General features: G+C 54.3%; 5 protein-coding genes across 5 annotated transcripts; 4 read left to right on the forward strand and 1 right to left on the reverse strand.

The window, feature by feature from the left end:
• Positions 1-7,556: 7,556 nt before the first annotated feature.
• Positions 7,557-9,102, forward strand: GLOTRDRAFT_81366 (uncharacterized protein; the record flags this gene model as incomplete). The annotated part of the gene is made up of 5 exons (XM_007872034.1): positions 7,557-7,988; positions 8,035-8,574; positions 8,627-8,705; positions 8,800-8,890; positions 8,991-9,102. 5 exons carry the CDS (start codon positions 7,557-7,559, stop codon positions 9,100-9,102), a joined length of 1,254 nt encoding a protein of 417 aa, XP_007870225.1.
• Positions 9,103-10,136: 1,034 nt separating this feature from the next.
• Positions 10,137-12,998, reverse strand: GLOTRDRAFT_123221 (Hydantoinase B/oxoprolinase). Its single transcript, XM_007872035.1, has 10 exons — positions 12,303-12,998; positions 12,141-12,227; positions 11,791-12,088; positions 11,693-11,735; positions 11,486-11,640; positions 11,216-11,405; positions 11,028-11,166; positions 10,900-10,969; positions 10,613-10,849; positions 10,137-10,558 (listed from the first exon to the last, which is right to left on the reverse strand). Exons 1-10 carry the CDS (start codon positions 12,533-12,535, stop codon positions 10,241-10,243), a joined length of 1,770 nt encoding a protein of 589 aa, XP_007870226.1. The 5' UTR covers positions 12,536-12,998; the 3' UTR covers positions 10,137-10,240.
• A 513-nt stretch (positions 12,999-13,511) lies between these two features.
• On the forward strand, positions 13,512-16,908 carry GLOTRDRAFT_49038 (uncharacterized protein; the record flags this gene model as incomplete). The annotated part of the gene is made up of 14 exons (XM_007871971.1): positions 13,512-13,679; positions 13,744-13,810; positions 13,870-14,019; positions 14,081-14,298; positions 14,360-14,779; positions 14,838-14,926; positions 14,991-15,098; positions 15,249-15,384; positions 15,451-15,469; positions 15,524-15,633; positions 15,741-15,902; positions 15,973-16,226; positions 16,295-16,445; positions 16,495-16,908. 14 exons carry the CDS (start codon positions 13,512-13,514, stop codon positions 16,906-16,908), a joined length of 2,466 nt encoding a protein of 821 aa, XP_007870162.1.
• A 207-nt stretch (positions 16,909-17,115) lies between these two features.
• GLOTRDRAFT_65971 (20S proteasome subunit beta 3) lies at positions 17,116-18,114 on the forward strand. Its single transcript, XM_007872036.1, has 5 exons — positions 17,116-17,177; positions 17,228-17,347; positions 17,398-17,462; positions 17,521-17,910; positions 17,965-18,114. The coding sequence occupies exons 1-5, from the start codon at positions 17,175-17,177 to the stop codon at positions 18,011-18,013; spliced, it is 627 nt and encodes a 208-aa protein (XP_007870227.1). The 5' UTR covers positions 17,116-17,174; the 3' UTR covers positions 18,014-18,114.
• Positions 18,115-19,351: 1,237 nt separating this feature from the next.
• Positions 19,352-20,103, forward strand: GLOTRDRAFT_22182 (uncharacterized protein; the record flags this gene model as incomplete). The annotated part of the gene is made up of 3 exons (XM_007871954.1): positions 19,352-19,492; positions 19,550-19,883; positions 19,940-20,103. Coding segments are annotated over 3 exons (639 nt in total), but the record flags the coding sequence as incomplete, so codon positions are not given.
• Positions 20,104-20,664: the final 561 nt, after the last annotated feature.

The raw sequence follows: 20,664 nt of genomic DNA on the forward strand, positions 1-20,664 counted from the left end.
GTCAGGTAAATAGGAGCTAGAACAAAGAGAATAAGGATAAATGGACCACAGAACCAGAAAGAGCATAAAATTTGGGTTCCAGCAGTGTACCACACCACATCTTGCCACATTTGGAAGTGTGTTATGTAATATAGTGATGCCATTAGTGCACAGGAACTATTGGCAGCAGCCGTGAATTTGTCTGTATTTTTCCGCATTTCTTTTGATTTTCTATGGGCTGCCAAGCTGCATTCTGCCATGGTCTATATGTACCCATCAGCTATTTATAGCACTAATATATGGAGTCCGGGTCCCACCAATATATTCTGATTTTATCCGGATGTTTGCGCATTTTTTGGAGCCACCCAGGTGCTTGGATGATCAGCCAGCCTATTCTTAGTCCCCCAGGCTATTCCCGGGGCACCAGATCTAGCCCTGCCTGCCTGCCTGGATGCCGGGGCAGGCCATTCAAGCTCAGCCTGGCTCATGGCAGGCAGCCTGCTGCCTGAAATCCCATTACATTAGGCATGGACAATTGTCCCGAAACATTGTAAAGGAGCACAGGAGTGTTGTCCAGAAACATTACATTATTATTACAACATGGGCTGATTTTATTTTGCTATGTAGGACTCACCGGAGATAATTAAATCGACGGCGGAGATAAATCACTCGACGAGTCAGGCCTATTGGCAAAGCTAGGATCGGTTATAATTCGCTAAGTTCAACGCTTTCGAACTTCGAGGGTCGCTGAGATCGTAATGCTAATTCTCTGAGATGGTGAAGTGCGAAACTTGTTTTTCTGTACCCTACTTTGTACAATCTATACTGCCGGAATGGCTTTGCGACCGTCCGGAGATAAATAACAAATAAACCCTGCTACCCACAGGATTGCTCAGCACTTGCCACCGTTATACCATGCACCATACGACTCCCTTGCACTCCCACTTGCTCATCCCAGCCCCTAGAGGTCACCACGTCACTCCGCCACCTGCCCTAAGCGGTCTCATCACTCCGCGCAACGCGCCGGTCACGTGCTAATTACCTCCGGCTGCTTGCTGACTGATGCTGGCCTCATGGTGACTCATATACATCCGCACCTTTGGTATTTTGATGGAAACAAGGGGGAGTGAGTGCTGGAGGGTGGGCATGAGGACAACGCCCCTCAACAGAAGCGTCCATGGGCCCCGGAGCTAATTCATCTAGAAGTCACATTGGTTAAGTCACTCCAGAGCTCCTGTCTGCGGAGATAAATCGCGGAATGGGTCCGTGTATGCCTCGAGGATGCTATGAAGTCCAGAGCTAAATAGAGCAATTCTTTAGAGTCCATAGAAGCCTAGAGGTGTGTGAGCAATGTGTCAAATAAGCTCCGGAGGGCTTGTACGATGTGCTGAGTCCGCGTTTTCGGGGGTCAGATGATCCTGAGGCTTATCAACGGGCTGTCTGACCAGGTGCGGGAAAGGAAGACAGCTGACTTAGGGAAGACATCAGGATTGGTCGGCTGCGCCTCCATATGGAGCTCATGCATACGATCCACCTCTGGGATGGTCACTGGAAGCTGGGAGACCAGATGTAGGAAAGACTGGGGGCGACATCCAGCAACGCGAAGTACCAATCGGGAACAGAGCAGTCTAGGTGTGAGCGAAGACTAACTGACTGGGGCATCAACAAGAACAGATCCTTGTAGAGGATGGAGACTCAGTCATGGAGCATACTAGACCAGGCGAAACAACTGGGCTGCATGCTCTGGACTCGAAGAACCGCACAGGCGCGGAGCGCAACACGTGTAACGACGACCAGGAACTGCGAGGCCTCGAGTGGCTGCCACTTACGGGGCCTAAGGAAGTGGCACACTGCCAAGGCGGTACAGTGGGGAAGACTGTCAAAGGGGAATGAGAAGGACTTACAAATGAAGGAGGCAGGAGGGAGATAAAGAATGAGGGTGAGCAAGAGGAAAAGCAGCAAACCGGACGATGCAATCCCACCTCTTCAGTGCGAGGATCTCTAGGCTACATTCCGCTCAGTGTATCTGTGTATCTAGCTTGAATCTAAAACGTTCATGACAACTACTAGAGCTACTGTAGGTGACAGGCCCTATATATAGGGCACGGAGCATTAAAGGCGGTGAGTAAATACAGTGGTCCGGTCTAGCTCATTGTCCTTGTCTGTAAGAACGAAGCCTGTGTGCTTCAGTGAACCCAAGAGTCCCGTTGATAAGCCTCAGGATCGCCTGACCCCCGAAAATGCGGACTCAGCACATTGTACAAGCCCTCCGGAGCGTATTCGACACAGCACTCACATGCCTCTAGGCTTCTATGGACTCTAAAGAATTGCTCTATTTAGCTCTGGACTTCATAGCATCCTCGAGGCGTACACGGACCCATTCCGCGATTTATCTCCGCAGACAGGAGCTCTGGAGTGACTTAACCAATGCGACTTCTAGATGAATTAGCTCCGGGGCCCATGGACGCTTCTATCGAGGGGCGTTGTCCTCATGCCCAACCTCCAACACTCACTCCCTCTCGTTTCCATCAAACTACCGAAGGTGCGGATGCATACGAGTCACCATGAGGCCAGCATCAGTCAGCAAGTGGCCGGAGGTAATTAGCACGTGACCGGCACATCGCGCGGAGTGATGGGACCGCTTAGGGCAGGTGGCGGAGCGTCGAGGCGACCTCTAGGGGCTGGGACGAGCAAGTGGGAGTGCAAGAGAGTCGCATGGTGTATGGTATAACGGTGGCAAGTGCTGAGCAATCCTGTGGGTAGCGGTGTTTATTTGTTATTTATCTCCGGACGATCGCAAAGCCATTCCTGTAGTATAAATTGTACAAAGTAGCGTACAGAAAAACAAGTTTTGCACTTCACCATCTCAGAGAATTAGCGTTACGATCTCAGCGACCCTCAAAGTTCGAAAGCGTCGAACTTAGCAAATTATAACCGATCCTAGCTTTGCCAATAGGCCTGACTCGTCGAGTGAATTATCTCCGCCATCGATTCAATTAGCTCCGGTGAGTCTCACATAGCGAAATAAGATTAAACAAGTCTTTCTGGCGTTTCCTACTCCCGTGGGCCTGAACCTACACTCGGTTCCGTGGTTTGCGACTTTGTTTGCGACTTTCTGGAGATAAATACTCCGGAGCGTCCATTAGTGTTTGTTTCAGGTGTCAAGGTTTTTGTTTTATTTTTCTAGGTCTTCCTACGGACTACCCTACGGCGTCTTACTCCTCCTTTCCCCCTCGAACTATTAAATACCCTTCAGTTGTCTCGGACCGCCTTCACCCATATCACGGGGTTTAGGTTTATTCCTTTTGGTCCTTGGTGATTGTTGTGTGTCAGTGCATATCACCAGCTGGGGAGAGTCAGTGAAAGGCCGTGCCGGAGATGTCTGAGCAGCATATATACACAAATAGGAACAATGCTTACCACTGGCAGAGGCGGTGGTAAGACCCCTGACAGCCTGTTGCACCAGAGATTGTCCGGTGCATGAAAGACCAATGACTTCTTGCTGGGTCATTGTATTGCTTCATTCTCGTCATATTCAAGGGGCCCATTGTTGAAAGAGTTGTCAACAGTGAGACCGATGCCTTGAGCGCTTCATTATGCTCTTTTTGGAGGCAGACTGGCCATCTGCGACCACCAAACTGAAATGGCACAAGATGCAATTAGTGAGGGACAGACGGTCAATGCACAGATGTACCTGTGGCCCTGTATTAAGGGCAGCTAGCATTTCATCGTCCACTCTTCTTTGGACTCAGGAGCTGTGTCTTCTGCATAGTCATTGTCTTCTTCAACCGCCTGTCGGGCGCGTAAAGCCTTTTGCACAGCTTTCTTTGTTGCATTGGCCCTTTTTTGCTTATTGGCATGCACTACATATCAGCGTGAGACAATGAGATGTGGAAGTCAGTGATGCGCTGGTTAACGGTTAACCCCTTGACTGTTGCCTAGGGTTTAACCACTTGACTGGTTTAACCCCGGTTTGACGGGGGGTTAAGAAAGTTAATGTGTGATTTGCACATGACTTTAACCTACTAATTTCAGTAGAATGACCTCATTGAGCAATCGTGTGAGATAATGTTGTGACACAGTGTGACAGATATCCGTCTCCTGCGATGGTGCTCGCAGCTACTGCCAAATATCTCTCGCTACACCTCAGCGACGGATAACTACCATGCTCTCCAGACTTTGACTGACCTCTGCGCGAGGTTGGGCACAAATTGGAGATGGACTTAATAAAGTACTATAATCTGAATGCTTAGAATTCTTTGGTTGCTCTTGTAGTGTCCTGTAAGATGCACGTGACATTCACACCTTAACTTTGACCACGGTTAAGGTTAAAATGGTCAAACCCTGGGCAACCCGGTTTAACCAGGGTTAAGCCCATCACTGGTGGAAGTAAGGTGTACAACGTACAGGCTTCTGCTTTGCACTCCATCGCAACTGTTTGTCTGCCGCTCTTGCGAGACACAGCCTTCCCTGTTGCAGCAAGATCACCAGCCTCCAAGCCGGGAGGTACAGCACTCACCACATGAGCCATGGGCTCGTTACTGGTCACATCGGTATTGCGGCTGACCAGATGAGGAGCACCAGGAGCGGGGGCAGGAGCAGGTGTGACACTTGGGGCAGGGCAGGAGTCCTGCAGATGATGGGAGTAGAACGAGTAGAGCAGTGAGCAGACGTTGTTTCAGTGAAGGTGTGAAATGTGAAAGATGTGAACAGGAGCTGTTGAGTGATATTCACTTCACTGAGGGAGACTCGGTGGGTGAATGCCTACCTGGGGGCACTGGCAATCCCTTCATATACCCTTGTGCTTTTATACCGAACCTGTTTGTTAAATCAGCACTGCAATCACATCTGGTCCAATGAGGTGGTGGTCAACAAGAGGGTGACGCGCCTTGGAGAAAATCAACAAGGCCTACATGAGGTGAAGGGCGCGCCGCCTCCCATGGACGCCCAACAGTGATTACATGTGCAGTATACGTCCGCACACGGTGATATGCACTGACACACAGCAATCACCAAGGACCAAAAGAAATAAACCTAAACCCTGTGATATGGGTGAAGGCAGTCCAAGACAACTGAGGGGTATTTAATAGTTCGAGGGGGAAAGGAGGAGTAAGACGCCGTAGGGTAGTCCGTAGGAAGACCTAGAAAAATAAAACAAACAATTTGACACCTGAAACAAACACTAGTTGACGCTCTGGAGTATTTATCTCCGAAAAGTCGCAATCAAAGTCGCAAGCAACGATGCCTGTCATAGGATCATGCTCGCGGGGGTAGAAATTGCTAGAGAGACTTGGTTAATTTTACTTCGCTAAGTAGAACACACCGGAGATAATTAAACCGACGGCGGAGATAAATCACTCGACGAGTCAGGCCTATTGGCAAAGCTAGGATCGGTTATAATTCGCTAAGTTCGACGCTTTCGAACTTCGAGGGTCGCTGAGATCGTAACGCTAATTCTCTGAGATGGTGAAGTGCAAAACTTGTTTTTCTGTACGCTACTTTGTACAATTTATACTACAGGAATGGCTTTGCGATCGTCCGGAGATAAATAACAAATAAACGCCGCTACCCACAGGATTGCTCAGCACTTGCCTCCGTTATACCATACACCATACGACTCCCTTGCGCTCCCACTTGCTCGTCCCAGCCCCTATAGGTCGCCTCGACGCTCCGCCACCTGCCCTAAGCAGTCCCATCACTCCGTGCGACACGCCGGTCACGTGCTAATTACCTCCAGCCGCTTGCTGACTGATGCTGGCCTCATGGTGACTCGTATACATCCGCACCTTCGGTAGTTTGATGGAAACGAGAGGGAGTGAGTGTTGGAGGTTGGGCATGAGGACAACGCCCCTCGATAGAAGCGTTCGCGGGCCCCGGAGCTAATTCATCTAGAAGTCGCATTGGTTAAGTCACTCCGGAGCTCCTGTCCACGGAGATAAATCACGGAATGGGTCTGTGTATGCCTCAAGGATGTTAGGAAGTCCGGAGCTAAAACAGAGCAAGTTTTTAGAGCCCATAGAAGCCTAGAGGTGTGTGAGCGCTGTGTCGAATAAGCTCCAGAGGGCTTGTACAATGAGCTGAGTCCACGTTTTTGGGGGTCAGATGATCCTGAGGCTTATCAACGGCATGGCATGGCACAGCCCAGGCTGGTGCAAACCAGGGTGGCAGCCTGTGGGTTGTAATACACTGGGATTCCAAAACATCAAAGTCAATTGGTTGTTGTTACAATGGCTAGAGCACGTCTACACACCTGTGGCTTTTGCAACAAATCTCTTCCGTCAGCTGGTGGTTTGCGCAAACATCTGTGTACTGCAGCTTCCTGCAAAGACACCTGGATCAAGCACCTATCACGGGAGTCAGTCAACATTTTTGATCTGCAGAATGACGTTGAAGACGATGCCCCACACAACGACCTACATCCTCCTTTTGTACCCAACAAGGAGCTGCCTGAAGAGCAGGACATGTTCCACACTGCCCCCAACGCTGCCCCCTGAGGCGTCAAGATAGAGGATGTGCCAGATTGTGGCAACACCACTTCACAGACTCACCACCTAGTGGAGGAGTACCCAGCAGAATGTCTGGCTGGCGCTGCATACCCCGGGAGAGGTGAGACAAAGTTTGAAAGGATCTTGAGGGAGAAGTTGGAGGGGGGGGAAAGCCTGTATGGGCCTTTTGAGGATGACAAGGAGTGGGAGTTGGCGAAATGGCTGATTGACAACGTTGGGCAAAAGCAAACTGATAAGTTCCTGAAATTACCTATTGTTAGTGATCCCGTGCCCACATCAATGTCATTTACATGACTTACTGTGCTTCTCAGACTCGGAAGCACACATTGCCATCATTTGAGCGCAATAGGCAATTCCTGGACTGAATTGATGCCTTACCTACCACGGGGCGTCAAATGTGTGGAATTCCCTTTCATACAACCTTCTGCCCAGCCCTAAAGATTACAAATCCTCCAGTGTCAGAAGGGAATCTAAAAGATTTAGTTATAATGTATCAACAAAGATAATACTGCTGAAAATATATTTTACAAGCTTCGAAATTCTCAATAAAGATTATCTTTTTTGAGCCCCAAAATCATTTACAAAAGCCAATCTTTCATACAGTGCCTTGCATAAGAAACTGAACATATGCATCGCATTTCCGCACGCGTTGTTTGTCTGCGCCAAATATACCCTTTTCGGGTATCGGCAAATGTGCGGCAAAGACCCATCGAGAGGGAGGGTAGCTAGGCATACAACTGAGGGCAGAGTATAATAATTTACAGCCCTTAGTGTAGTGTTAGAATATACATTCCATGCATTCTCTGAAGCCTTTTGAGCCCTCTCGGGGCGTCTGCGAGTCCTTGCCCAGCGAAAGGTGTTCCAGACCTACCCGAAAAGGGTATATTTGGCGCGAACAAACAACGCGGGCGGAAATGCGATGTTCAGTTTCTTATGCAAGGCACTGTATATCTCTACCGTACAATCTTTTGCTAGGCCCAAAAGAGTGTAACTCCCGAAGTGTATACAACTCACCAGTTGTGATCAGCCACAAACACCACCAAACAACGCGCTGTCCTCCCGTCCACCGCCATGTCCGACCGCGCCCAAACACTGACCAGCCAGGACCTGCTCGCCTCGCAGACGTCGCTCGTCTCCGCCGCCGCCGAGGCCCTCCCGCATGCCTTCACCGCCTGCACGCACCCGCTTGGGCCCGTGCGGCAGGCCATCTACCTCTGCCTCTCCTGCGAACCCGGCAAGCCCAAGGGCGTCTGCGCGGCGTGCTCGATCGCGTGCCACGCGGATCACGAGCAGCTCGAGCTCTTCCCCAAGCGCACGTTCCGCTGCGACTGCCCCACGCGCGCCTTCCCCGCCTCACATCGATGTACTTTGCACACCGCCGCGGAGCCTATAAATGAGGGAAATAGATATGGACAAAACTTCCGCGGTGTGTTTTGTCGGTGCGGGAGGAAGTACGACGTGCGGAGGGAGCGGGAGACGATGATCCAGTGTCTTGCCTGTGAGGTGCGTTTCGTTTTGTGGATGATAGCGACTGCTACACGCCACGCAGGACTGGTTCCACGAGTCCTGCCTCAACCTGCGCGAGCGCCCGCCGTCACGGGAGCCATCACCTGTACAGGAAGGCGAAGGCGACGATGACGTGTCCGAGTCCGAGTCGGATGGCCTCCCGCTGCCCCTGCTATCCGAGGAAGACTACGACACGCTCGTGTGCGGCGCGTGCGTGCGCGAGATACCGACGCTGCGCAGGTGGGCGGGGACGCGCGGGGCGATGATGGTCGTGAGGGACGCGGATGCGCAGCCGTGGAAGGCTATTGGGCGGGAAGACGACGCGGATGGGCGTGAAGGCAAAGTCGAGGTGCAGGAGAGTGAGGAACGGGAGACCCAGACGGGGGAGAAACGGCCGCGGGAGGGGGACTGCGACGAGGGAGGGAGTAGCAAGCGGCTGCGCGCGTCCCCGTCCCACGCGTGCTTGGCTCCGCCTGCTCACCCAACCGCTCAAGCACTCTTCGACTCCCTCGACGCGAACCTCGGCGCAGGCGACGTGTTCCTCACCGAGGGCTGGCGAGGGCGGTGGTGCAGATGTCCTTCCGTAAGCACTCCTCATTCCTCATTCTCACTAACCAGGTACCGACCCGCGATAGTGTCTGCCGAGCCTCGAAGCGCGCCCGTACCTCCTCGAGGAAGAGGAGACGTACGAGCCGCCTGAGGATCCCGACTCCGGTGAGGCTCTTCTCCTTCCGCACTCCTTCCTTGTCTCTTCCCCCCTCCCGCTTCACCATCAAACCAACTCTCACCCTTGTATATGCGTACGCAGGCCTCTCCCTGGAAGAGCTCGGCATGCGCGCGCTGAGCCGCCTCCCGCGCGAGCGCGCTCTGGACGGGATACGCGCGTTCAACGAGATGCGGTGGGTCCTGTCTGCTCTTCCCTTCCCTTTCCTTCCCTCCCCCACACCCTTGGAAATAGTTCGAGTTGTGACTGGCACGGAGCTCATGTACGCGCTGTAGGGACGGCCTGATGAGCTACCTGCGCCCGTTCGCGGCGGAGGGGCGGGTCGTCGCGGAAGAGGATGTGCGCGCGTTCTTCGAGGCGCGGGGTGGGGAGGGGGCGGCGCGGTAGGGTTGGTAAGAGTTTTTTTGGTGTCTAGCTTTTTTGGTGTCTTGGTTTCGTGCTTTTGTGCTTTGTGATGTGCTTGGCGCTCGTGTGTTGGTGCTCGTGTCTGAATGAACTCGAAGCCGCGCGGTTTCGCAGCAGGAACGCGAATAATAGGGGGAGCTTGCTCCCCCTTTGTCGACATAGGTCTCGAAATGTGTACGCCACCCAATGGCTTGTCAACCCTAGCGTAGGGTTACAAGCTCAGTGGCGCTGCTGCTTCCATCACTGCGGGCAGAGACCGATGTCCCGCCGGCGAGCATGCTATGAACATGCCCCGGTTGGGAGAACACTCCTACAATGGTCTTTGTTGGACCATGATCTGGACATGGAGAATGTCCTTTGAAGGAACAAAGGCAGGTCTGTGGGACATCACAAAAATCAGGGGACATTTGATTGACATTGTTCTCTCATTCTTTATGTCTCTGCCAAGTCCCACTTCAGAGCATGCAAGGAAAGTGTTCTCCCACCTATTTCATGAATGATGAATGTCCTAGTCAAGTAGAGCCCAAGTTGATCCTTGGTTTTTATATCAAGTTGATGTCATGTGTAGGGTCTGGTGGGGTCTGGGGTCTGACCTTGCCAAAACCCTTTTTTAGACTGGGTGTCAAACATAGAGAAGGTTGGGACCCATTTATGCAACTCCTATGCAGAGAAATAAGCCATGTAAAATACACAGAAAAGCAGACTGGATTGCCAATGATCAATGAGCACCCTAGTACTTTATCCACTTTCCCTCCGACCCAAGCAGAGCATCAATGCGATGAGGGAAAGACTTCTGGAGGTTATGGGTTATTGGAGACATGGGTTATGGGACTCAACTGTCATATCCTTCAAGGCTGCTGGTGTTCCCGGTGCTTCCGCTGGAGTCAGGAGAAACATGTTTCGAGTCTTATAAGAGTGGACTCCCTGCTCGATCATCCACTCTCATAAGCCTTGTTCTTTGGGAGGGTCAGGTGGTTGTGCCCCTCCCAGCAGAAGACGCATCAGACTGGACCAGACCCATAGACAGAAAAATGCCGATACAGCTAGTTACAAACCAAGCATCACTACTGATACACTTCATCTAAATACTGCATAGGGATACCAACGCCCACCACCCCGCTCACGGCCCAAACGCCGCTTGGGCCGCCGCCCTCTCCGCCAGGCTCCCCCGCGGCTCCCACGCCCTCGTATGCGCATTCTCCTTCTCCGCCTCCCCCGCCCCCCACGCGCCGCCCCCGGGCGTCTCTATCACCAGCCGGTCGCCCTTGCCCATGTACACCGTCGCCTTCCCACCGATATTGATGTTCCGCGGCGCGGGGGGCACACTTGCGTCCTCGGGCATGTCCCCGTCCGCCGCGCGCGGCTGCTTCACCCACGTATTCCGCCCGAACCCGCCGTTCCCGCCGCCCTCGAGGCCGTACGGCTGGCGCGTCCTCCGCTGTTCCCCCGTCAACTCAGCCAAGTATCTTCGATGGAGTTTGGCCCAACGCACCTCGGACAAGATGGACACCTGCATCGGCTCCATCATCTCAATGTCCCGCACTACGCCCTCGCCGCCGCGCCAGCGCCCGACGCCCGCGCTGCCTTCGCGCAGCCCGAACGTGTGGATCAGCACCGGGTAGCGCCGCTCGAGGATCTCGACGTCCCCGATGCGCGTGTTCGTGATGTGCGTGTGCACGCCCGACGTGCCGTGCCACCCGGGGCCCGCGCCCGAGCCGCCCGCGATGGTCTGAAAGGCGAGAAATAAGTAACGACTTGTGCGGTGGAAGGCGGATGTACCTCGTAGTACCCCCACCCCGCGACGTGCTTCCCCTCCTTGTCCTTCCCGCCTGCGCCGAACGTCAGGTTGCTGTTCCACACTACTAGTCAGACACCGCGCGTATAAACAACAGACGGATTAAACGCACTTGGTACACCCCTGGCTCGCCGCGCACGCGTGGAACGCCAGCAGCACGACGTCCACGATCCGCTGCGACGTGAGCACATTCCCCGCACACACCGCCGCGGTGCGCGACGGCGCGAGCAGGCTCCCCTCCGGTATCTTGACTACACAGCCATCAGCACATTCACACGTATACTGAAGGGGGGCACTCACTGGTGAGCGGGACGAGACACCCGGCGTTGAGTGGGATGTCCGAGTCGAGCATCGCGCGCATGCAGTAGATCACCGCCGAGTGCACGACGGAGATCGGCGCGTTGAGGTTCCCCCGCACCTCGCACCCCGTCCCGGAAAAGTCGAACGTCGCGCTGCCCGTCTGCTCGTCGATCTCCACCTTCAGGTTGATCTGAGAGTGACCCATCAGTTAGTCAATGGTATATAATGAGTGGATGGCGGGGAGATAGTGAGTAAGAGGGAGGAACGCACGGGCGAACCGTCGTCGAGGTAGTCCACCGCGCTGAGCACGTTCGACCCCGCGCGCCTGACAACGTCCTTGAGCAGCCGCCGCACGGAGTTTTCCGCGTTCGTGCGGATGTGGTACATGTACTCCTGCACGGTCTCCAGCCCGTACTCGTCCACGACTAATGGCAGGTCAGTTATGTGCAAGAACAGCGCGAGAGACGCGGTGCTTACTCGCGCGGATGAGCTGCACGCCCTTGTGGTTCGCCGATATTTGCTATTTCGCGACACAATCAGTTCCAACCCTCACCGCGCAAACAAACACCGCTCACCGCCTTCAAATCGCTCTCCACATCCCCGATATTCCTACACCCCGAGCTCCCGGGGTACCGCGCGGGGCGCTCACACATGTACTCCATCAGCCCCTCGCGATCAAACACCCCGTCCCGCACAATCTTTAGGCTAACAATCTCCGCGCCCTCCTCGAACAGGCTGACGGACGTCGGCGGCATCGACCCCGGCAGGATCCCGCCAATGTCCGCGTGGTGCCCGCGCGAGGCAGTGAAGAAGATGATGTCGCGCGAGGTTGGGTGGAAGACGGGGGTGATGATCGTGATGTCGGGGAGGTGTCTATTTGTGGGGAGGGTAAGGGGGGAGGGCGGGAAGGGGTTTAGGGACTTACGAGCCGCCGGCGTGGGGAGAGTTCGTCATCAGCACGTCGCCCTCCTTCAGCTCCTTCCCATACAGCTGCATCTGGTATTTCACCGCACTACACACCCACACCCACATCAATCAACCCATTCCACATACACACACAGAGAGATAAAGGATAACGCAAACTCACAAGCTCATCGACCCCAGGTGGATCGGGATGAACGGCGCGTTCGCGACGAGGTCCCCGTCGGGCGCGAACAGCGCGCACGAAAAGTCGAGCCTCTCCTTGATGTTCGTGCTGATCGCGGTCTGCTGGAGCGAGCGGCCCATCGCCTCCGCGACGCTCATGAAGCGGTTCGCGAAGAGCGTGAGCAGGATCGGGTCCGGGCCCTTGGCTTTCGAGTTTGTGTTGTCCTGGGCCATGGTGGGTGAGGGGTAGGGAGGATGTGAGGGGCTTATGAGCGAGTGGGAGCCTTCCGGTCGATTTCCGAGGGTCGTTCAAGACATGTATCGGAAAGTTCGTTCCGTGCTTTCCTCCTACACTCCGTACCGTTCGATTTCCGTTCGGACGAGTGGTGGAAGTGGGAGCAGAGGGTGGTAGCGCGATGTCAACGTTTCAACACTCGAAGCGGGTCGCATGCCAAAACGCAATTTCCTTGCCAAATGACAGTGTCTACAGCAGGGAACGGGATTCCGTGTCATCTCAGGTCTGAACTTCAGATGACCTGTACTTCGTCTATGTAGATCTTAGTCTTCATCTCTGCCAGAGAAATGATGGAGAGTCTTCAGAGAACGGACGTCTGAACCCGGGTAACGTCCACCGTATCATTGCTCCTTCCAAGCTCTTTCTATTCCACGACGATTTCTGCTGCGAAAGGCAATGTGGCTGGATGTTCTCCTCTCTATCAGTACTTACATGTAGTAGGACTTGAAGTGACTTACACTCGGGAGTTCCACTCTTTAGGGGCGGCGCAAAACGTCGTAGGAAAGGCAATTCTGCGGGTTCTGATTGGCTGGGAATTCCCGGTCTTACAACCTTTTGCCCGGCCCTAAAGACTGCAACTCCCGCAGTGGTAGTTGCAAGGTGGTTGCGTCGATGCGTATCAGCGTTTGTCTTTCTATGCATATGAGTCTGGGCACAACACGGCGAACTCGACATTGCGGCAGCACGTGCATGCGGGAAGTCGACATCTGAGCGGTCTCCGTACGGTTTGCCTTGTGCTGCACCGTGCATACCCTCGTCGGCGATGGGCTCACGCGCACCGCGGGCTCATTATATGTCTCTGCGAAGGGAGAAGCGTCCCCGCACCGGACGCTTCAAGGAAGTATAAGTATCTAGCGTGCATGACCGTGTATAGTGATTGTACGGTCTTGCTTGCTACACTTGTACTTGCGCGAAATGAAGGTAGCAAGGTCGATATTGCATCTGGGTCTTGTGGGTGCCGTGTCGCCCCAGAGCAGCCTCACGTCGCTGGTGAACTTATTCATCGGGACGGCGTCGGGAGCGAATGGCGGGAGTGGGGGGAATGCTTTCCCTGGCGCTGCTGTGCCGCATGCGATAGCAAAGGTGCGTGTCGAAGAAACATACCTACGGTGGAGGCAGCGCTCAATCAGAGATTTGGGGTTGGCAGGTAGGTATTGACGTCGATCTGACACCCCGCCAGGCTGGCTATGTCTCCGGGAACGCGTCTGTCACCGGTAGGGCGCCGAGTTCATCCCTTTGATGCACTATTGACCGGTTGCTATACCTTTGGTAGGGATATCGCTGACGCATGATGAAGGCACGGGCGGGAATACCGCTGGGGGCTACGGCAACTTCCCCCTCTTCCCGCTCACGGGGTGCGGGTTTGAATCCTGCCCAGTTGGCATCGAAGCCCGGAAAGCCTTGCGCGCAGCAGGAGCAGACGGTAAGTTCGCCTCTCATCCTGACCTATCCCCGCTTTCTTTAGGTCCTGATGTTTGGAATAGCTGCCCGTCCTGGGTATTTTACTACCACCTTCACGAACAACATTAAGCTCGAAGCGACCTCGACGAGACGCGCGGGGCTGATAAGATTCACGTTCCCGGAGGAGACGACGAACTTCGTTGTCGTCGACCTCACGAACGACCTCCAGCGCTCCTTCGAGGGCGGGAGTATCCAGATCTCGCCGGACGGGAGGGTTTTGCTTGGCGGGACGTATTTGCAAGTACGCTTTCATCACTCCAAATGCAGGATGCCTGATTGTAAATGGACGTTTGAATTTCTAGAGCTACGGCCCAAGCAATTACACCGTCTATGCATGCTACGATTTCGCTCCCCCTGACTCCACGCAAGTCCCCGTCCAATTTGGGACGTACCAATCCATCTCAGTCTCGGCCCCGACGAACATAACCGTCACGCCCGGTAGCACGTCCCTGTCCTTCGTGTACACGTCTTCGCCGTCGAAGATCCAGGCGGGGGGCCTGCTGGCGTTTAACAACAGTGTAGTGCTCGCGCGGTTCGGTGTATCGTTCATCAGCAGTGCTCAGGCGTGCGCGAATGCGGAAGAGGAGGTGGGCGCAGCGTGGGGTGGGGCTTGGGATACTGTGCAGGGTGAGTCAGAGGGCAGGTGGGAGGATGTGCTGCGGAGGGTGGTGATTGATACGGGGAAGGAGGATGCGGATGTGGTGGAGTTGCTGTACTCATCTGTGAGATCCGCTTTGGTTTTGAATGGGAAGGGTTCTGCTGACGGGTGGGGGGATGTAGTTGTACCGCGCTGCGCTGGTGCCGGCGAACTTGACGGGCGAGAACCCGTATTGGGACTCTTCGTATCCGTTCTACGACGCGCTGTTCTGGTGAGTGTTCCCTTGTCCATGCCATGTAGGGAGTCGAATGGACGGCTTGACCTAATTGCTGCAGCTCGTGGGATACCTTCCGCACCGTCCACCCCCTCCTCTCCATCACGTCTCCCAGACAATGGGCCGACATCGTCAATGCGTACATCGACGGGTGGCGAGCGACCGGTCAGTCATCTTCTCTTCTCTCCCCTTCTCTTCCTATTCCTCCTTCCTAAACCCACTAACACAGGGTATGTACCCGAGTGCCGGGCGAACACCAAAGCGTATGTGCCCCTATATGCACGCATTCAACGAGATCTCACGGACGCGTGTCATGCAGGGGGTATGTACAAGGCGGGAGCGACGGGATGCCCGTCCTCGGGGACTTTGCGGTCAAGTATGGCGCGGTGGCGCGGGAGCTGGGTGTCCCGACGGACGATTTGTACCAAGCGCTCGTGGATACCGCCGAGAACACTGTAAGACGCTCCTCCATCCATTCTATATCCTCCAGCCGAGCTGACCCCCTACTTGTTGCATGATAGCCGCCAAATTGGTACACCGGTAAGCTCGTACATAGTAAGGACGGGGTGAGGTGGTAGTGACGCGTGAAATTAGTGGGGAGGCAGAATACGGCGTGGAAGACGTTCGGGTATATCCCGACCAACTGGACGGACCCGTCTGGTGCGACAGGGTTGCCGACGCGCGAGGCGTCGCGGACGCTCGAGGTGTGTCTGCCCTTCTTATCCCCTCCCCTTCCCCCCTTTCTCCTCTGCCTCCACCTCTGTTTCTTCACCGAAGTTATTGAACAGTGAACTCAACCCCATACTTGCAGTACGCCCTAGGCGACTTCGCGGTCCGCCAAGCAGCGCTCGCGCTGGGCAAGCCGCAGGCAGACGCGGAGAAGTACGCCAACCGCTCGATGGGGTTCGTGAACGTGTGGGATCCAAACGTGACCAGCGATGGGTTTTTGGGGTTCGCCCAGCGGAGATACGCGGTGAGCCATCTTCCACTCCAGCGCTGATTGATTAGTGGGTTTTATAAGGGTGTGATGTGATGTTTGGTAGAATGGGACGTTCGCGTATAGCCCGCCCGACGCATGCTCGCCAGTCGATCCCACCCCTCATTCATGTGCGCGCGGGACGGATAATGATGTTGGGTTCTACGAGTGTAAGTACTGTGAATTTCTTGGAAAGGGGGGCGGGGTGGTAACTGAGACGTCTGGGGTAGCGTCGTCGTGGGAGTATAGCTTCTTCGCGCCGCATTCGATGGCGACGTTGGTGGGTCTCATGGGGGGACCAGAGACGTTTGTCAGCCGGCTGTACGTAGCGTTCGATCTCCTGTGTTTTCCTCATCTTGGGGTTTTTTTTGAAGGATTCATTGATTCAGGGATAATTATTTCGCGAAGGGGTATTTCTACGCGGGCAATGAGCCCTCGTTCGAGCTTCCCTGGCTGTATCATTACGCTGGGCGGCCGGACCTGAGTGCATTGCGGATTAGGAATGTTGTGTATAATAATTTTGGTACTGGTATCGGCGGGGTATGGTCCTCTACTTTCCATCATGTCTTGCTGCTGAACGAGTCACTAGATCCCCGGCAACGACGACAGCGGCGCGATGGCCGCGCTCCTCACTTTCCACCTCCTCGGCCTTTACCCCGTACCCGCCTCCCGCCAGCTGCTGATCGGGACGCCATTTGTATCCGCCTTTAACCTCACTAACAATGCGTTCAACACCGTAACGAAGTTCGTAGTGGAGAACTTTGACTCCGCTGCTCTGACCGCTACACCTCCGAATGGAAGTAGCGTGTACGTTAGCAACATTACGATTAATGGGAAGGCGAGCCAGAGCTTGTGCTGGATATCGTTTGATGATGTGGTGGGTGGGGGAGAGATTGTTATCACGCTTGATAGTGATGCGGCGACGGCGGCGAGTCGGGGTTGTGGAACGGGTGATCGTGCACTGCCTGACTCTTTGGGAACCGGTGGATTTGGGGCTCTTTGATATGGTGGATTGGTGCCTCTTTTCTTCTGGTGAACTTGTACTATGTAACTTCGCAGTACCTCTTGCTGGAGAAACCCAAAGCTGAACGGCGTTCGTCGTTCTTAAACACCTTCCATATCGGGTAGTCATTACGTAACTAGAATTCCGTTACGCATGTGACAACCTTGCACGACGCGTCACCTCCATATAACCCTGAGGACGCGTATACTGGGCGCACCTGCTTTATATCCCTCTCAGTCACTGTCTATCCAAGCAGTTTGCCCAGCATGGTGCGTAAACTGGATCTACTTAGCGGAGCGATTCTGAATGGACCGCACAGTCGATAATGGAATATAACGGTGGCTCCGTGATCGCCATGGTCGGGAAAGGATGTGTTGCTATTGGGTCAGATTTACGGTTGGGGAACCAAGCACTCACTGTTGCTACGAACTTTGAAAAGGTAAGCGGTTCTTGCCTCTCATGTTTGCCTGACGGTCTTGAATTGTCTAGGTATTCCCAGTCACCGATAGGATCTACCTTGGAATGTCGGGTCTGGCGACAGATGTTGTGACATTGTGAGTTGCAGTACTCTGTTATTACTACTCGTCTTCGCTCCTTACACCCAATACACAGACGAGAGCAGTTCCGATTCAGAGTGAATATGTACACGATCAAGGAGGAGCGCGATATCGAGCCCGAGGCCTTCGCACACCTCGTCTCGTCGACACTATACGAGAGGCGTTTCGGCCCGTACTTCATTGAGCCTGTGATGGCGGGACTTTGGAAAACGCAGAAGGGCGAGCACAAGCCGTACATCGCCGCCGCGGACCTGATCGGCTGTCTGAACTTTGCTAAGGATTTCGTGGTAGCAGGGACGGCGAGCGAGAAGCTTTTCGGTGTAGCGGAGGGACTCTGGGAGCCAGACCTGGAGCCGGAGGATCTGTTTGAGACGATCTCGCAAACACTGCTCAATGGTGTGGATCGGGACGCTTTTTCAGGCTGGGGGGCTATCATTCATGTAATGTGAGTGAAGGCGACTGATGCTGTTTACTCGTATTAATGATGCGTCGGTAACAGTACGCCTGACAAGGTTATCACGCGCACGTTGAAAGGACGGATGGACTAGACCGTCATGTATGTATATTATAGCACTGACCGCTTCTCTCTCTGCATTTCCGCTCGGGCTCTATCAACACTGTCTGAGAGAATGAGTGGATTAGCGATGTCATGACTTCGGCCTGCAGGGTGATGATACGATCCGAAGTTCGCGTCCTTGAGTGACGCTGACGTTCTTCTGCAAGCTGCATTCGAGCTGTAATGCAGGCGAAGGAAGCAAGTACGTCACTCAGTTTCCCGCAGGATACAGTATCTGGCGTAATAACAGGTCTCCGCTTCTCGTACGCCACAGTTTGGTGCGTCGGACGGTCCTTTCTTGAGGTATTCACCGTGCAACGGAAGCCTTCTTCTTCGAGCGAGGTATTATTGTGCGCCTATTTGCAAGCCCAGCATCGTCCGGGCCTCCAGACAGCGAAACCACAGACGGAGGCCGACCTATGTAAAAAGCGGCTCGTGAAGCAACCGCCCGTCGGCGCATACGTCAGACTCGTGCATTGTGGCCTTGGTTGATCGCTGGGAAGACTGAAGTGACTGGAGCCGCCGGCGCTTCTTGCGCTTCTCTCACCGTTGCGTTTCATGTCCTATGACCTTTCCCAGTTTCTACTGTCCCATGCTGCGCCGGTATATCGACGCTTTGGATTACGCGCAGATGACGGTACATGTTCGTCCGCAAGATGCTCTAATGGAAGTTTATACAGGACATACGCGTAAATTTCAGGTATTTTCTGACATACATACAGTTCAGCAAGGCGTAATATCCTGGCTCACCGTCTGCAGTTCTGCCTCGCTTGCAACGGCTCCGCACTTCTTTCAGTGAACGGAAATGGCCGGGCGCGCAGAAGCATCGCGTAGGAGGATTATCATTGGACAGTATTTTGAATTGCGCTGCGCTTAATGAATTCTTCTAGGGTATCCCGCCTTGCCGAGGACAACCTCACAACGTAGTGTCGAAGAATATTTGGACATCGTGATGCCTGAGCCTGCAGAGAATGCTTGGCCGCCGACGTCGGCTGCAGGTGACCTGCATATAAGTCTCGTTCGTTCACCACTCTGTATTCATTTCCCGTCCTTTTCTCCCTCTGACTCTCCCCTATCATTCCTTTACGCCCGTCCATCGTTACATAACGATGCGCCTCTCTTTAACCCTCCCAGCACTGCTGGCTACGTCGGCTCTTGCGAGCTCCCACCACTCCTCTCGTGTCATATCGTCTCGTCAAGCGCACCCGAAACGAGACCTGTTGGACGTTTGCGCTGCTCTTGATCTTGACTTGGAGCTCCTGGACATCCTCCAAGATGGTGAGTTCTGTGTCTGTTTTTATTGTATCAACGTGCTAAATCGACATGAACAGGTCACCCCTTGATTGCTGGTCACCTCGACCTTTGTCTTTGTGTGTCTCTGCTTCCCGACTTCGTCAAGGAGAACCCAGTTGCCAAGACTGCAGCCCTTCTATTGAACGAGACCAGGGTGACGGACATTGTCGAAGACCTGGTAGGTTTCTTCCTGTATCACGTTTCATAACGACATTATCATCTGACAACTGCGCAGATCCACAAACAATCCTCCAAGAAACAATGCAAATATCCTGTCCATGCCAAGGGTATATGCAGCACCTCTGATGTCTGCCGATTCGAGTGCCAGGACGGCTACACCGCATTCACCCCTTCCGGCTCCTCTTCCCCGACTTCTTGCACATGCGCTGCTCCCAACACGGAATGCAACGGCAAGTGCGGCCTCTTCCCCAATGGCTGCGGCTCTCAGGCTGCACACAAGAAGAGGACCACGCCCAAATGCGACGCCGACAAGCGCCTTTGCGGCGTTCCCGGCGGAAGCAACGGTAAAGGATGGGAATGTGTCGATACCAAATCCGACTTGGAATCATGTGCGCATTTCCCGCTATCTGTCTCTTGGTATATAACTAATTCACATGTGTTGAAGGCGGTGGCTGTATGGTCCCTTCTCCGTTCTCTCTCAATGTAACCATGGGCGTCGACTGTTCCGCCATTCCCAATGTTTCCTACGTCTCTTGCAACGTCGGGAAATGCCAAGTCAAGTCTTGCAATGACGGCTTTGTACCCTCCCCCACAGGCGATTCTTGTGTCGTCGCCCCGTCGAAGCGGGATATCGCAGACACTGTCGGCTCTGAAGCCCTCGGGGCAGTTATCCCTGGTGTCGCCGCCGTTGGTGAAGGTGCTGCCCTTGGTGCTGAAGTTGGTCGCCGCAGCATCGCCGACATTGTTGGTTCTGAAGATCTGGGTGCTGCTGTACCTGGTGTCGCTGGAGTCGGCGAAGGTGCTGGCCTTGGTGCCAAGATTGGTCGTCGCGACATCGCGGATATCGTTGGCTCTGAAGGTCTTGGTGCCGTTTTGCCAGGTGTTGCTGCCGTTGGGGAGAGCGCTGGGCTCGGTGCCAAAGTCGGCCGTGACGTAGCTGATGCCTTCGGATCCGAAGGCCTTGGTGCTGTCATTCCTGGCGTCGCCGCCGTTCGTGAGAGTGCTGCACTCGGCGTCAACGTCGGTCGTCGCAATATCGCCGAGGTTGTTGGTTCTGAGAGGCTAGGTGCCATCGTCCCCGGTGTTGCTGCAGTTGGTGAAGGCGCCGGTCTCGGTGCCAAAGTTGGTCAGCGCGACCTGGCTGACATCGCCGGATCTGAAGGCCTCGGT

The sequence above is a fragment of the Gloeophyllum trabeum genome (assembly GCF_000344685.1).
Source record: "Gloeophyllum trabeum ATCC 11539 unplaced genomic scaffold GLOTRscaffold_00016, whole genome shotgun sequence".
Lineage (NCBI taxonomy): Eukaryota > Fungi > Basidiomycota > Agaricomycetes > Gloeophyllales > Gloeophyllaceae > Gloeophyllum > Gloeophyllum trabeum.